Source organism: Oscarella lobularis, chromosome 6, assembly GCF_947507565.1.
Source record: "Oscarella lobularis chromosome 6, ooOscLobu1.1, whole genome shotgun sequence".
NCBI lineage: Eukaryota > Metazoa > Porifera > Homoscleromorpha > Homosclerophorida > Oscarellidae > Oscarella > Oscarella lobularis.
Genome location: NC_089180.1, coordinates 737,757 through 755,663, shown reverse-complemented (window position 1 = coordinate 755,663; position 17,907 = coordinate 737,757). Strand labels below are relative to the sequence as shown.

Genomic DNA, 17,907 nt, shown 5'->3' with positions numbered 1-17,907 from the left:
TTCTGAGGGAAATTGAAAGACAACGAACCAAGGCGCTCAGCAGCGAAAGATTGTGCAGCGACCTGAAAAAAGTCCGACGCCGCGTTACGACAGCAAGTTGAAGATCTCAAGCAACAGGTGCGCGGTTTCGCTTACTGTACTAATTTATTCTTCCGATAATTAATTGTTTTTTTTTCTTTTCGTAGTTTCGGACTCTGTTGAGGGAGTGCGAGGAAATTCGCGGGGGGCTTGAGTCATTTCTGAGAGACTCCTCACGTTCAAGTGGGTATCGCGTCTTTGAGAAGACAGTGAACGTAGACGATTTCTTTTAGGAATATCGACGAATTGCAGCTGGTAAATTTGGAATTGCTTTCGGTCGTTCGAAAGCTGAGTGAACAGCAAGAAAACGAGGAGCGAATTCAGGCCGATTCACGGTAAATAGAACGAGCTTTGAAAACGTCATCTTGAGAAAATATCCTCCCCCCCGTTGTAGGGTTGCTGAGCTTAAGAATCAACTTGACCAGGCTCACGCCGACTTGAACGAATTGAAAGCGGCTCGAAAGAAACAAGAGGATATGGTACTTGTTTAATTTTAATTTTAGGAGAGAGTTGGCTATCATCTCTTTTTATAGGTGGAGGCCGTTGTTCGACAGAGAGACATGTGCCGCGTTTTGGCTCAGGGTGGCAAAAGTCCGACGAAAACTGCCGGCGTTTCTATCCTGTTGAGCTCGCCATCGAAGAGTTTGGGCAGAGGAGACGATGCGACGGAAGTTCTTCAAAAAGAATTTGAATTGTATCGAACGGAAACATTAAAAAATGCCAAGTGCGCAAAAGGTGTACCGAGTCGCGCTTTGGATTTTTGACGTCTTTTGCAGGCTCATGGAGAGTCGTATTGAAGAGCTACGCGACAAGGCTTCAAAGTTGGAATCGGAGAAAGTGAAACTTAGTTCTCAGGTTCAAGGAGCGCACAAGACGTTTCTGTGCGATTCTCACTTGACTTTGTACGTAGTTGGAGTTCAGCAAGGAGAAGGCCGAGATGTTGAACGTTCACATGGAATCGCGAACGAGGGAGCTTAACATTCTGCAAGAAAGAGACCAGAACATGACCGACGTTCAGTCAAAACTGGAAACTGCCTTAGAAAAATCGAGACAGGTGATCAGTTTTTACCTTAAAATGACGAGCTGTGACACTTTGCATTATCTCCGGCCAGGAATTGGCAACGATACAGGAAAAGTGCCCGAAAGCGAGGTACGTGGAATTTTGACGCGGATAGAGATACTTGCAGTGAGGTGTCGTTTTCTTTTGTAGCACATGCAGGGAATGTTGAAACTAGAACGAGATCAACTGAAGTCATCTGAAGGAAGGCTACTTCAATTGAATGAAGACCTTATGAAAGAGCGAAAAGGCCAGAATGTTTTGCTAGGAAATCTTCAAACTCTTCAGGTAAGCGAGAAAACGAGTGGGGGGAAAAGGTTTGATTATACGGTCTCTGTGCTTTAGGCAAATTTAGAAAAGAACAATATTCTCACTCAGACAAAGCTTTCTTCTCGGATTGAAAGCTTGGAGCAGGAGCTAGCGGAAGTGAGAAGGGAAGCGACCGTCGAACGACAACGATTGTCGCTTCAGGTAGATAGACTTTAAATCGAAGAATTACGACAGAAATCATGTATTATGTTAAAGAAACGGCTTCAGCATTCTGACGACGAATTGAAGAGGATTCGGAGAAGTTGCAGAGCGCCTTGAAGGATCATAAATCAGCGGAAACTTTGAAAAAAGAGGCCGAAGAAAAAGTAATGTGGAGAACGTTGTGACTGTCTCTTTACGCGAATTCTTGCCCAGCCTGGTGGATCGGCCGTTGCTCTTACTGGCATCTTATCGGGCGATCTGACTGAAGGGCAGTCGGAGGATCATGGTCAGCGCAGTGCGAGCGAATTGTGGGATGTTATCAGGTACTTCTTGAGACTTTTAGCGAATTTTTTCTAATATTCTTTGTTCAGATTTTTGAGGCGAGAGAAAGAAATCGCCGAAACGAGGTGCGAAGTCATTGAAGCGGACTGCGTTCGGTAAAAATTTTGTTTCAGTAAAGAAAGCGAAATAATCAGGTTTTCACAGTTACAAGCAGAGGTACAGTCACGTGGAACAACAGTTGGAAGAAACGAGGAAAGCGTTAGGCGAAGAAAAAGAAAAAAGCGAGGTACGTGTAGGAGAGACTATTTGTTAAAAATTGACGTACATTGTTCTTACAGGTTTCTGCTATGACTGCACGACAGCATGCTGATGTCATGGACAAGGTGGAATCTTCGTCGTCCAACAATTTCACTTTCACCGACGTCTTTTTCCTTCGTTTTGCTCGCAGGTCAACAACCTAAACGTCTTCATGGAGTCAAACAAAGTCCTGAGAGAAGAGAAGAGCGTTCTGGCAAAGCAGATCGACGAACTCAAGGAAAAGGTAACTAATAGCATATTTCACTGGGCACCGGCGCTGCGCGCCGGCGCGAAGTGAAATATGCTAAGATCCTAACTAATATAGAACTACGTTCGTGAATTTTGAACGCGCAGTTCGTAGAAAATCGATGCTTTTGTTCGAAATTTCGAGATTTCTCGAAGCTAGTCGTTCCAACATCGATCTTCGTAGGTTTCGAGGGACTAAGCGTGCCTAGAATAGCCATTAGAACGGCGATTTCGTACTAGCTGTGAACTAGGTGTGAGAAGAACGACATTTTGTGCGTGGGAGACCAAGAATGGCGATATTTTGGTCCTTTTTCACGCTATGCAGTCGTTTCTTCTCCTAGTTGAAGTGAAAATGCAATTCTAAAGCGTTTCGATTCGACGGATCGTTCGTTTTATGCGAGAAAACCGCAATGCAATCGGAAAATCGCGCTATTTTGGTGCTTTCGACGCGATTCGGCCGTTTCTCTTTGTAGTCTAGTAGATTGTTGGGTTATAGAACTTTTTTGATTAATGGGATCGACCAATCTTTAGGTTTGGCCGAGAAAATCGCGAAAAAAACTAACCGCCATCCTCCACCGCCCCCTCCCACCACACCGCCACCGCCCCCTCCCACCACACCCATCTTAGCATATTTACTGGGCACCGGCGCTGCGCGCCGGCGCCAAGTGAAATATGCTAAGATCCTAACTAATATAGAACTATGTTCGTGAATTTCGAACGCGCAGTTCGTAGAAAATCGATGCTTTTGTTCGAAATTTCGAGATTTCTCGAAGCTAGTCGTTCCAACATCGATCTTCGTAGGTTTCGAGGGACTAAGCGTGCCTAGAATAGCCATTAGAACGGCGATTTCGTACTAGCTGTGAACTAGGTGTGAGAAGAACGACATTTTGTGCGTGGGAGACCAAGAATGGCGATATTTTGGTCCTTTTTCACGCTATGCAGTCGTTTCTTCTCCTAGTTGAAGTGGAAATGCAATTCTAAAGCGTTTCGATTCGACGGATCGTTCGTTTTAGGCGAGAAAACCGCAATGCGATCGGAAAATCGCGCTATTTTGGTGCTTTCGACGCGATTCGGCCGTTTCTCTTTGTAGTCTAGTAGACTGTTGGGTTATAGAACTTTTTTGATTCATGGGATCGACCAATCTTTAGGTTTGGCTGAGAAAATCGCGAGAAAAACTAACCGCCATCCTCCCCGCCCCCGCCCCCGCCCACCACACCCATCTTAGCATATTTCACTGGGCACCGGCGCTGCGCGCCGGCGCCAAGTGAAATATGCTAAGATCCTAGAACTACGTTCGTGAATTTCGAACGCGCAGTTCGTAGAAATCGATGCTTTTGTTCGAAATTTCGAGATTTCTCGAAGCTAGTCGCTCCAGCATCGATCTCCGTGGGTTTGAAAGACTAAGCGTGTCTAGAAAAGCTAAAAGCTATCCGTCAGTCTACATACACGTCACAGACCACGTGACGCCGCCATTTTAAGGACCAGTCGATAGGCGGAAATGAGCTCTCCTACCTCGAATCTTTAGTTTCGCTGCTTCGGCAGTCGTTTAATAGCTTCTGTAGATATAACTAGACTAGGCGATCGAGCGCTGGAAGAGCAACTTCACTCGTAGGAGGTTAAACGAAGGTGGGCGTTCCTCTCGTTCGCGCCTACTTAGCCCTATCTCCTATAAAACGGCAGCTATGGTTTTTTCGCATTTACTAGTGTTATAACGTAGTAAATGCCCTACATTTTCGCTTAAAATGCGAAAATGAATTTTTTACTCGTCGATTTCTGGCAAAAATTGAGAAGAAGTTGCTCTGTTGTTCTAATCTGTAACGGAGCTATGTTCATTAAAATAACTACGAGCTCAGAAAGAGATATAGAGACTCTTTCTAAGAACGCTGGTCCTTCTAAAAGTGGGCGCGGTGACAAAGTGTCCCCTATTGTAGACTGACGGATTGATTGTTAAACTAAAGCTAAACAACCACGCCTCTATAAAATTTTCCGGCATAGATATAATAATGTATTATTCACACTTAAAAAATTGTCGGCGTTGTATTGCTGACATGCTTCATTTTTCGTTAGGCAACAGCGCTTGCAATTTCGTCCTCCTTTTGAAGAAATCAAAGCGAAATATTACCGAGAAATGAAAAAGTTCATGTGCATTCCTTTTCACTTCAACGGAGTCTCGATCATCAGTCAAAAAAGCGGCTCGGCAACGTCGACGATATTTTCTGTGATGGTCGATCGGAATGCCAACTCGTTTCATGCCCTCTATCGCAAAGCCGAGACGCTGTTTCGTCGACTCGTTGCCGCGTTGGACATATTTCGAGACTGGGTCATCCTGGGCCAAATCGATTTGGAAGCGTTGGTCGACGAACAGCTGGAAACGGTACAGGATTGGGAAAAGAATTCAGGGAGCTAAAGGCCAAAGGAAGAGAGGCAGAGAAACTTCCAAGGTAAAAAAGAGAGGTGTCCGTCTGTAGAACGCTAGTATCTTGTTTGTACTGGAGCTCTACGCATTCCATATGGAAACTCCGTAAGGGAAAAAATGCTAAATCATAAGACTGTTAATAAAGAAACGTCGGCCTTCTAATAATGCCCTTGTTTCCAACCTGACAGTCGATATTCTTCTTCTTTTTTAGTTCTATCAAAGTGGATTGCGTCGTCGTTTCGACCGTTCCTGTAAAGGCGACGATCGACGATCATATTCAACGACTTTACGACTCTCTTCTGTCGTCGTTGCGTCGTTCGATAACGCTAAACGTTCAATCGATTGACACTTTTCTTTCGGGTGCCGTCGACGATCTCTCGACGCGTCCGCAAAGCGTCGAAGAGATAGGAAAGGCAAATCAGCTGCACACTGAACTGTCGTCTAGAAGACCGCAGGTAGAAAGAGAATCTCGTGTTTTAGCTGTTGATGACGGTGTTCTAGATTAAGCCATTGTTCGAAGGAGCTGAGATGAAGAACAAGTTGCTTCGATCTGTTGCCGGGGGCGGATCGGAGCAGCTAGCTCAGCTGCACACTCGCTGGGATAAATTCGAATTGATGTTGGAGTCGCACGAAATGATGGTCAGGGAGCAGGTACGGACCGCTTCTCGAAAGAAATTGCTTTCACTCACCTAGTGCCTTTCGGTCGATTCCATGAAGGCTGGAGTGGAGTCTAAAGTAAACGCTTTTCATCAGAACATGGAAAATTTTTCGGCTAGATGGCATCAGCTCTAGCCGAAAGACGTCGATGTGGATCGAGATGACAAGGCACTGCAGGACTCGGTCGTTTCGCTCAAAGAGAGACGCGCTGAATTCGACGAACTTCAGGAGACGATGAAGAGCATCGAGCAAGGAGGGGAACTGCGTTCTGCTGTTTCCCCGCGTGGAAGCGTTTTCTTTAGAGCCGAGTGTATGCATTTCGGCATGACAAAGCCGGACTTTTCGTTGGCCGAAGAGATTCGCAGCGACTTGGAGCAGCACGAAGAGATGTGGAAGATGTTTGAAGATTTCCACTCGGGTCTCGAAGAGATGACCAAAGAGGATTGGATATCGTTTAGGTAAACGGAATCGAGCTCATTAGCAAACGAAAAAAGCGCGTCTATTTTTTCTTGTTTTAGAACAAAGTCCTATCTATTTGACGAATTTCTCGCGTCCTGGTTTGAAAAGATGAGAGCCAAAGAACCGACGACTATGACAGTGAAACTGACGAGAGACGTCGAAAAATTTCAAGTGAGTTCACCTATGTTTTCATTTTTGATTCTATGATTCTTGCTTTACAGGAACTCGCACCTCTTCTCAAGTACGTTCGAGGCGACGTACTCTCGCCCGAGCATTGGATGGAGTTATTTCACCTGGTCGGCCTTCCCAGGGGCACATCTCTTGACAAGTTAAGCCGAGCAACTTTGTTTTTCTTGCCACCAATCGATCGCTAGTAATCGACAGTCGTTCGACGTTTAATCGAACGTCCTACACTGTTATCGAAGTTCGTCTGATCGAGGAAGACTTGAACTTGCTAAAGGACAGCTTGGACTTTGCCACGGAGCAATCGAACACGTTACTGTCTATTCGTCCCGACGCTGTGCGAGACACGAGTAACAATAGCGTCGTTTCGCGAAACGAAACAACGGCTGTACCCGCTAGAGTGGTTTTGGAAGACCTCGTGGCACCGTCAATTGTGTCGTACACACTTGACATGGATTCTTCACTAGTGTCAATTACCTTTTCTGAGACTGTAGATGAACTCACATTCGATCCCCAGCATATAACCTTTCAAGAAAGCGGCGACCTCAAAAACCCTGCCAACGCGTACACCCTTACTGGTGGTCAAGGTGTTCGAGTAATTTAACCGTTATTGAATTGACGCTAAGTCGAAACGACTCAAATGAGCTGAAAAAATTGGATCCCGTTGCAACTGCATTTGCGAATACTTTTATGTTGGCTACCAGAGATGTCATTAGGGATATGAACGCCAACTCTCTCGAAGAAATCGTTGACAACTTTGGATTGAAGACATCCTACTTTACGCCGGATACGTCGTCTCCTGAGCTAGAGTGGTTTGATCTGAATCTAAGTACGGAAATTCTGACTTTGTACTTCTCAGAAACTGTGAGAGTAAGCACATTGGACATCAGACGATTTGTTCTCCAAGGCAACGTTACCGCAGTAATCAACCACACGTTTTCGCTAGCAACGGTTCTGACAGAGAACGCTCCCCTCGTTCGCCTACTTCTTTCAAAACAAGACTTGAACGCAATCAAGAAGCTCAGAACGTTGGCAGCGTCGCACAACGACACTTTTCTCGCCTTTTCGCTCGACGCTATTCGCGACATGAACAATAACCGAATTGAGCCAAGGCTTTCCGGAAAACAAGTGCGCAGGTTTACTGAAGACACTGTCCCACCTCGTCTGGAATCTTTTGTACTTGATCTCAATTCTGGAGAGCTTTTACTTACTTTCACAGAAACTGTTCGCGCTTCGACGTTTGATCCCACGTCAGCCAACTTACGAACAGAGCCGAAGCTTGCTGTTGCTAACGAGAGGCAACTGACGGGAGGAAATCATACAAGAATTGACGGCACGACTCTGATTTTAGACCTTCTACCTGACGATTTGAACTTTATCAAGACTTGGACGCGACTTGCAAGCTCGGTTGAAACCACCATTCACGTCTTCTCTAGTCAGGGATATGAACGACAATGCGGTTGTTCCGCGTAACGAATCAAATGCTGTTCAGGCTAGCTCTCTTATTCCTGACACGTCATCGCCAAGTCTTGACTCGTTCCAGCTGGATGTCGATCAAGGAAAATTACTTTTGACATTCACGGAGACGATTCGAGCGTCCACTATTCGATATACTCATTTCACCCTTCAAAACTCCGATTCTAATGCTACTGTCACGCGTTCTCTTGATTACGCCAGTAGTCGAAGTCGATGGAATAGTATCATGCTCACAGTGGATCTGACGGCCAGCGATCTTAATTACATCAAACAGCAGATTAATTTTGGCACGGACGAAAGCAACACCTACATCTCTATTACGTCTCAAGCTATTTTCGACATGTACGGCAATAATGGGACTGCCATACTCCCTGATCGAGCTCTTCAGGCTTCGTACGTCGCTCAAGATCAGACGCGACCGGAACTGGAAGAGTTTTCATTTGATTTAAACACTGGAACAGTGAAACTAACATTTACTGAGACTGTGAATGTGAGCAGCTTGAATACGAGTTTCATAACGTTGCAAGACGCCGAACTCGGAGAAACCTCGTTGGTATTGAAGCGCTCCAAAGCGGTTGATTCGAAAGGCGGCGAAAATCTGATCGACGATGTCGTCATTAACGTGAAACTCAGTCAGGAGGAGCTGAATTCCCTAAAAGCTGCCCGGAGCTTTGCTACACGAAAAGAGAACACTTTCATCACTCTGACGTCCGACGCTATTCGTGACATGATGGGCCACTATGTCGTGCCTATATTCGATGAAAACGCAACGGAAGCATCCGCCTTCTTTCCTGACGTTTCTAGTCCGGTTCTTCAAACGTTCGAACTCGACATGGACGAGGGACTACTGACCGTTGTTTTCGACGAAACTGTTGACTCTTTGTCTCTTGTCATGGAACTCTTTCGGCTTCGGTCGTCGTACGTCGATCCTGTCTCCTTTTACAATCTCAAGGGAAATCGCGTAACAACCGCCAATTCGACTCGCATCGAACTCAAATTAGACGATCGAGATATCCTTGGAATTAAGGAAGACCTTAACTTAGCAACGTCAAAGAACAACACGTGGCTTTATCTTGAAAATGGCGCCATCTTTGATTTGGCCCAAACGCCTAATTCAGCAGTAAGTGTCGTCGTCCAAGCTAGTTTGTTCGTTGCCGATCAAACTAGTCCAAAGCTGACTACATTTGCTGTGAATTTGAATCTTGGTCGAGTTCATCTGAACTTCATAGAACCAGTCAAGACGGCGTCTCTCAACACGACTGGCATAACGCTGGTTAACGAAGTCAATGGAACTTCAACCTACACGCTGACCGGCGGCACGACCAACACCCCAAACGGTTTCACTGTCATCCTAGAATTGTCGACGGCTGATCTTAACGGAATCAAAGCGATTGCCGATCTGTGGATCAGTCGTGAAACGACCTACATCACGTTTACAAAATATGTCATTACTGATATGGCTGACAACTACGTAGAGGCAATTGGACTAGAAAGTGCTGTTCAAGCGTCGTCTTATATTAACGATACCACGTTTCCGGTCTTGGCAGGCTTTGATCTCGATATGGACAGCGGAATTCTGACGTTGAGTTTTATTGAAACTGTCAACGTAACTACTGTCCTTTACGATAGGATTTACCTACAGTCGGTGTCCGCCTTTAATTCGACGTACGGTGAAAGGCTTCGCCTTACTGGAGGAATCCTTCTCGAAAAGAATCCTAGCACTGAGGTTAAAATTGAATTAACGCTGGACGATTTGAACGCTTTGAAGGAGCTCGAGATTGCAAATCGTAAAGAAAGGTCCTGGCTTCTCCTTGCGAGCCGCGTCGTGGTCGACATGAATAGAAATCCATCCTTGCGATTAAGAAATGGAATCAATACGGAATTCGTCTCAAAGTACACGTCCGATACAACGAAGCCCTCGCTCAGGGCATTCGATTTCAATTTGACGTCAGAAGAGTTGACTCTATCGTTTTCAGAAACAGTTCGCGTGTCGACTTTGAACGTCGAAGGCATTACTATCACTAGCAGTTCCAACTACACTCTCACAACCGACTCCTATACATCCAGCGACGATGGACCGATTGTTGTCGTCCACTTGAGTCTGACTGACTTGAATAACATCAAAAGGATAACAGATTTGGCCGTAAGCAATCAGACAACGAGTCTTGTCCTGAAGAATGACACGATTCGAGACATGGTCGGTTCTTGGAACGTTCCCGTCAACTCCTCGACGCCCATCGACGTTCGATCGTTCCACATGGACTACGTATCTCCCCAGTTGCTCCGTTTCGAATTAAATCTTACGAGTGAAACCGCGACGTTCTACTTTTCAGAAACGGTCGACGCATCGACGTTTGACCCTACGCAGATCACGTTCCAGGAGGCAAACGCGAGCGCCGGCGATTCGTACACGCTTACAGGTGGCAAAGTTTCCCGACGGGACGATCCTATCGTTACGCTCAGACTGACAACTGTGGACCTCAACGTTTTGAAATACAAGACTGCTCTGGCGACTTCGGTCAATACGACTCACATCACTGTTTCCAACATGACGGTTCTGGATATGAACATGAATTTTCTGGTTCCCACAAGCAAAAGTGTCGTTGAATTTTTCCCTGAGACCTAATCTTACCGAATTCGAGTTGGACATAGATGCTGGAGCGTTGACTTTAACCTTCAGTGAAACTGTGAATAGTGACAGCATCGATCCTCTACAGATTGTTCTGCAAGCAGATTCCGCTGCTGGCGTGTCGTATCGGCTAACTGGAGGGCTTACGGAAAGTCTCAATCGTCCCGTCGTCGTTTTGAATATATCCGCAGTTGATTTGAATGCTTTGAAGAAGAACACGAGCTTGGCTACTACTCAGTCGGACACCTATATTGTAATCGGCGAGGAAATGATTACGGACATGAATGACAACAAGGTGATTCCGGTTCTGGATGGTTTGGCGCTTCTTGTATTCGTTCATACCAATGACACCACTCGTCCCGAGTTGGTTGCCTTCGATTTGGACATGGACGCAGGTCGCGTTCTTTTGACTTTTACTGAAACGGTCAATGCTCTTTCGTTCGATCCAAGCCAGATTACGTTTTTGAAAGCAAGAAACACCACAAGCGATTTTGAAATGCATCGACTGACCGGAGGCAATGCGACAATTGAAGACTCAACAGTTGTTGAGTTCGATATACTTCACTGGGACCTCAACGAAATCAAAAGAAAGATTCCGCTGGCAAGAGACAAGATCACGACGTTTATTCAGTTCAATTCGTCTATGATATTGGACATGAATATGAATGCTATTGTGGATATATCTAACGTCGCTGCCAAGCAAGTACGAAACTACACGGTGGATACGACGAGGCCCTATCTCGTAACGTGGAAAATCGATCTCAGCTACTACGACAGAGACAATCTTAACCAAGGCTTCATGCTGCTGACGTTTCACGAGACAGTAAATCGATCATCTCTAGATTTCACTCAATTCAAGCTTCAAGATGGGGAGTCGACGCTGAGAGCCGAGCACCAACTTACGAGCGGAACGTGCGAGGACGGCGACGGCGTGACGTTGAAAATAATTTTTGATAACACAGACATGAATGAGATCAAGCGAAAGGAACTTTGTACCGATCGTTTGCGAGAGCACAGCTGTTATCTTTCGTTTACCAGCAACGCAGTATCCGATATGGAACGTTTGCCTCTCGTGCCTGTGAACGATACTCGAGCTCAACGAGCACGTGTTTTTACACCGGATGACACGCCGACCGACTTGGTCCAATTCATCCTCTTCAATCTGACGAGCGAGATAATCACTATCAACTTCACAGAAACGATAAATGTGTCTACCTTCGATCTAACGCAAATCACCATTCAAAATTGGGGATTCAAGAAATACGACGCTCCACCGATGCTACGAGTCAATCTGACTGGTGGCACGATTCTAACGAGAAACGATTCGCAGGTGATCTCCTTCCGACCGACAACATACGATCTCAATCGTATCAAGACTGATACGACTCTGTGCGTTCGCGACGACACTTGCTTTATTCGGTACACGAGGTATCTTCTCAAAGACATGGCAGAAAATTGGATTACACCTATAGGCGACAAACTCTTCATACCCAAAACCGAATATGCGCTCGAGTTTGAAGAAGATCGAATGCACCCTCGTCTCGTCGGATTCTCAATCGACATGGGCACGAATAATATTACGTTGACGTTTGACGAAACTGTTGACGTGTCGACGTTCGATCCAACGGCAATAACATTTCACAGTGATGAAAATTTGACCGAGTCGAGAACCTCGTCGGTGGAACTCGCATCACGAACGTCGATTGGCTTTACGTCCATTTCTCGTTGGTTCCAGATGATGTACTGGTGATCAAGTATCTTGAACGTCTGGCAAACCGTGCCAACGATACTTTTATTACGGTCACCGACCAGCTCATTACAGACATGAACTCCAATCCTGTTACTCCAGTGAGCGATCCTCCTCTGATGACTCATTCCTATGAGAGGGACTCAACGCCTCCACAATTGATCGGTGTTCGCATCGACATGGCCGTGGATGAGCTGTTCCTTACGTTTAACGAACCGGTCAAGATCAATACAACTGTGACGACTCGAGTGACGCTGCAGTCCCAAGAAGATCTTCGGACACCCGGTAGTTCGTTCTTCACCTTGCGCGGAGGATCGTTTGAATACGAACGAGGCACGATCGATAAAAGGCAGGTCATGATTACTTTGACTCGGTCGGACGTCCGTCTCGTCAAACTCGATCCGGCTTTGCTCGTTCAAGGCGAAGACAGCACTTACATATCGGTTGATTTGGGAATGATACAAGATATGGCTTTTAACGATCTTGTTCCAATTTTGAGGAACGAATCGCTTCGGTTTGATGACGTCGAGTACGACGACATTAGACCTGTTTTGCTCCAGTACGACATTGATTTGGACGAGGGAACGCTTACAATGACGTTTGACGACGTTGTCGATCAACTCACGTTTGATGCCACGCACATAACACTTCAGAACGATTCAGATATAGGAGCATCAACGTTTTATCGACTGACAGGGGGTCACACAGAAACCGTTGACGGGTACGTCACTGTGCTGAATTTCAGTTTTGCCGATTTAAACTCCATTAAGAAGAACGAAGGACTTGCAACCAATTCAAACGTTACCTACTTATCGCACACTCAATTTAGGATTTCGGATGAGCGAGGCTTAAAGGTGCTTCAACGCAAGTCTTCCGAAGCAATGAAAACAACCGGTTTTATCGAAGACACCACTGATCCCGTCCTAGAATTTTACGATTTAGACATGGATCGCGGAGAGCTTTATCTTACTTATTCGGAAACTGTGAAAGCCAACAGACTTGTTCGGGCAAATTTGAAGGTGCAAAATAGAAGGAACTTCACTGTCTCGTCCAAAGGCTTGCTGTCGTTTACGTTAACAGGAACAGGCAAGCACACTCTGGAAGATTCCATTCACGTCAACGTAACGTTCTCAAAAGCCGATCGTGATGAATTGAAGCGCCTTTACGGCTTGACCATATCCAAGGAGACGACTTACCTTTCGCTTCCGTTTGATTCTATTTTCGACATGAACAGCAACCCAGTTGTGCCGCACTCTTCGTCTGATGGCCAAAATGTGAACGTTTTTACTCCAGATACAACGAGTCCTTACCTGGTGTTCTGGGACTTGGATATGAATGTCGGAAATTTGACGATTCTGTTTGACGAGACTGTGAATGCGTCGTCTTTTCGTGTGATTGATCTCATCTTGCAAAATTGGGACAATTCTACTAAAGAAAATCGTTTCCGTTTACGTGGCGGTAATACGACAGCAGAGGACGATACAGTCATAGAAGTCAACGTCACATTCGACGATATGAACAGCATTAAACAGTTGGAATCGACGGCCACTCCGCTTCACGACAGCTATCTTTCCTTCAACGTTACTCTTGTGCAAGACATGAATGATAATTTTGTTCTTCCGAAGTTGAATGGCTATGCTGTTCGCGCTCGTCAATTCGTACCAGATACGACGCCTCCTAGACTGTGGTTTTACGATCTCGATATGGATGATGGAGTGATGCTGTTGACTTTCTCAGAAACGGTCAATTCGTCGTCTGTTCGATATGACTATTTTACTTTACAAAGCTCTACTTCGAAGAACAGCAGTCAGCAAGTCTTCACTCTTACTCGTGGAACGCGTTCCTTGATCAACTCTAGATTTCTGAATATTAGCTTTTCGAAAGAAGACTTGGACGAAATAACGCGACTGCAATTCTTGGCACAATCCAAACGATCCACTTATTTGTCAATTCTGGAGGGAGGGGTAAAGGACATGAACTCGAATCTACTCGATGAAATTTTCAACGACACAGCTTTGAACGTCAAAACGTTTACCGAAGATACAACGTCACCGATTATCAGTTCATTTGATCTGGATTTGGACAGTGGAATTATCTTTTTGACGTTCTCTGAAACTGTAAACGCTTCCTCTTTTGACGTCACTCGGCTGACTGTTCAAGGAAGATCAAATTCTACATTAAATGGAACTCATCAAAGGCAACTGACAGACAGCTCCAGTTCGTCCCGGGATTCGATTTTCATTCAGATTACTCTGTCGGACAGCGACCTGAATGAAATTAAGCGATTGCAAAATTTAGCTACGGAAGCTAACAATACATTTATTTCATCCACGGCCTGGCTTGTGAGAGACATGAACAAGAATCTTATGACACCTATAGAAGCAGATGCTGCCAAGAAAGTTTCAGATTTCACTGAAGACTCGACACGTCCTTTACTAGAAAATTTTGATTTGGATTTTACTTTGAGTCAGCTGACGCTCTATTTTACCGAGACGGTGCGTACTTCGACGCTCAATTCCGCGGCGGTGACTTTAAGAAGATCGTCGAATACGACGAGTTCGGAAACGTCTTTTACATTCTCCAATAACAGTTTTACCGCGTCTAGCGATGGAACGTATCTTGTGGTGGACATTGACGACGCTGATCTCAACGAAATCAAGCGCCTGCGAGACCTTGCAACAAGCAATGCCACAACTTTCATTTCACTAACAAAAGAGACGATTGAGGATATGAATGGAAACGAAATCGTTTCCATTTCCAAAACAAATGCAGAGCAAGTGCAGCTGTATGTTCCTGATAGCATTGTTCCGAAGCTTCTCTCATTCATATATAGATATGGACGCCAGTCTAATGATTCTGAGCTTTAGTGAAACGGTCAACGCTAGATCATTGGATATCTCGGAGTTGACTCTACAGCCAGCCAAAAATTCTTCGAAACTGTATCGCTATACTTTGGTAAATGGAACGGCCCCGCTAAAAAGCACTAGTTCTACTCCCGACGCCACCTCGCTCGTGGTGAACATCGGAAAAGATGATATGAACGAAATTAAACGAATCACCCAACTGGCACGCAATTCCAATCAGACCTACCTCTCCTTCTCTTCGGCGTTAGTGGAGAACACTTTCCGTTTGCCTATTTCTCCAATTTCATTTGACAACGGCGAGAGAGTTGCTCTGTACGTTCCCGATACTTCTGCTCCGGTGCTCATCGAGTTGACATTCAACTTGACTTCAGAGGTCCTATCGCTAACGTTTGACGAAACGGTCGACGTGTCTACCTTGAACGTGTCGCGAGTATCCGTTCAGTCAGACGTAAATGGAACGACGGCGTATCGTCTCACCGAAGCAAGAGCCATTTCTGCAGCCGACTCGACAGTAGTGCACATAACGATGTCTCTCAATGACTTACACGAAATTAAATTGAAGCGCGATTTGGCTACGGAAGCCTCAAACACTTGGATTCGATTAAGGTCTGGAGCAGTTAAGGATCTGGCCGAACAAGCAAACGAAAATGAAGACCTTGTCGTGAAGGCGACGCGATACGGCATTGATACGACGTCACCCCGTCTCGTCAACTTTTCCATCAACATGGATATTGGCACTGTAGCAATGGAATTTGATGAACCGGTTGATCGTTCAAGTCTCAACGTACCGAGCCTTGCTTTCCAGTCGTCGCAGCTCTCGTCGAATCTATCGACGGAGCATCGTCTAACGGGCGGGTTTTCTCCGAGTGAAGATGGACTGGAAGTAGTCATTTATTTTACCATCACTGATTTAAATGAAATCAAAAGAAAGGACGATCTTCTGACGAATCTCAGTACCTCCTTCCTTGTACTGGACGAAACGTTCGTTTCTGACATGGCCAGCAATCCGGTCAAGTCGATTGGTAATGGGGATGCAAAGCAAGCAGAATTGTTTATTTCGGATGAATCCAGAGCCATTTTGACCAACTACAGTTTGGACTCTAATACCGGTGTGCTGGAGCTGACATTTGATGAAACCGTTGATGTTTCAACCTTCAAAATTGAACAAATACGGTTGCAGTCTTCATTTCGCGCGACGCAGGATGCTAACGGATACAATGTGGCAAACAGCATTGTCGATAGAAGTAGTGACAGCACCATTGTTCGCATCAGTATTAGCCACGAAGATCTAAACGCTTTGAAAGCGAGAAGAATAGGCCTTTCATTTGAAACAAGTTGGCTTGTGTATCCGTCTTCAGCTTTGAGAGACATGAACGGCAACTTCGTTCAAGCTAGAAACAATGGCCTAAATTCAGCTCCAGTTTCTGTCTACGTCCATGACACTACTCCTCCTGCGTTGGAGTTTTTCGACTTAATTGAATCTCGCTTCTGAGATAATGACATTGCAGTATTCAGAAACGGTTGATGTTGAATCGTTGGCTGTAACCAAACTTCTTCTTCAGTTCAGCGACTTTCTCAATTTGCGCTGGGAAAGCGACTATTTCTTCTACTTGACTCTGGATAGTTCGTCGCCTTCCAGATACTCGGACACGATAGATATTGAACTAGGAAGAAGCGACCTTATCCAGATAAAGAGTCGCATTGATTTGGCAACAAACGAAAATAATACTTATCTCAGCTTTACCAGATCTTCTATTAGTGACATGAATGGCAACGCAGTTTTGCAGATAGAGAAATTACTGGAAAGAAGGTGCGAGTTTTTACTGAAGATCGAATTCCTCCGCAGCTCGACGACTTCAGTCTGGATCTCAACCTTGGCAAGTTGACTTTGTCTTTCTCCGAAATTGTAGACGTTTTAACGTTGCGCTTGGAAGAGATTACAGTTTACTCACAAGGCGTGTCAAAAGTTCGTGACGACATAGCAAAAAGTGGTAGTGGAAGTGGAAGTGGAAGCGGAAGCGGGGTTGATGTGCTCTCTGTAGAATTTGACGGACCGTTGGACTACTACACTCTAACAGGCGGAACATTTTCTCTGACGAATGAGGAGACGGTCATCGTTTCTTTGCTACCCAGAGACTTGAACGAAATTAAGAAAAAGTACTCGCTTGCCATTTCTGAAGAAACGACATTCGTCGGGCTTACGAACAAGACGGTTTTAGATATGAACAGAAACAACGTTAGAAATATTTCGGCCGCTAATGCAATTGGCGTTGATGCATATGTGAGGGACTCTTCCAGCCCGAAGTTGGTTTCTTTCGACTTCGATTTGGATGCTTTTCTGCTTGCATTGACTTTTGACGAAACAGTTGATCAATCGTCTCTTCGTCTAGAAGACATTTTCTTTCAGTCGTCGCAGGTGTCAAATTCTTCGTCTTACAGGCTGACTGGTGGCTCAAGTTCAATCGACAATGGAACAGTTATAAATATTACTCTTTCTGATGAAGACGCAAATCAAATCAAGAAAATCAGAGACCTTGCTATTGGACGTGGCAGCTCCTATCTGTCGTTCAGTACCAAGTTTGTTCGTGACATGTCTGGCATAGAAGTGTCGCCTGTCGATGTTTCAGACATCGTCAGTCTTCCCAGACGATACACTGCGGATACTACCAGTCCTATACTGCTCTCATTTACATTGGACATGAGCGTGGGGAGGGTGTTCTTCAACTTCAACGAAATTGTCGACTTGTTGACTTTTAAAACTACTGAGATAACGCTGAAAAATGAAGCTATCGGTGAAGGAACGCAACGATATACCCTTACTGGTGGTATACTTCTTACAACCGAAGACTCAATCGTTGTGGACCTAGCACTAACTCCCGAAGACATCAATAATTTGAAACGTCAAGAGCGTTTAGCTATAAGCAAGCAGTCTACTTTCTTGATCGTACGCGAGGCAATAGTATCAGATATGAATGGTAACGGTCTTTCGCCTCAAGCCAATTTGCGTGTTTCCAGCTTTGTTGAAGACAAGACAGAGCCTACCCT

At 45.2% G+C, this 17,907-nt stretch overlaps 1 protein-coding gene and 1 long non-coding RNA gene across 2 annotated transcripts; both read left to right on the top strand.

The window, feature by feature from the left end:
• Positions 1 to 390: 390 nt before the first annotated feature.
• LOC136187920 (uncharacterized) lies at positions 391 to 687 on the top strand. Its single transcript, XR_010670032.1, has 3 exons — positions 391 to 413; positions 473 to 557; positions 612 to 687. It is a non-coding gene; the product is annotated as an uncharacterized lncRNA (long non-coding RNA).
• A 4,975-nt stretch (positions 688 to 5,662) lies between these two features.
• Positions 5,663 to 10,669, top strand: LOC136188319 (uncharacterized). Its single transcript, XM_065976058.1, has 3 exons — positions 5,663 to 5,962; positions 6,023 to 6,134; positions 6,185 to 10,669. The coding sequence occupies exon 3, from the start codon at positions 7,591 to 7,593 to the stop codon at positions 10,246 to 10,248; it is 2,658 nt and encodes an 885-aa protein (XP_065832130.1). The 5' UTR covers positions 5,663 to 5,962; positions 6,023 to 6,134; positions 6,185 to 7,590; the 3' UTR covers positions 10,249 to 10,669.
• The last annotated feature ends 7,238 nt before the right edge of the window (positions 10,670 to 17,907 follow it).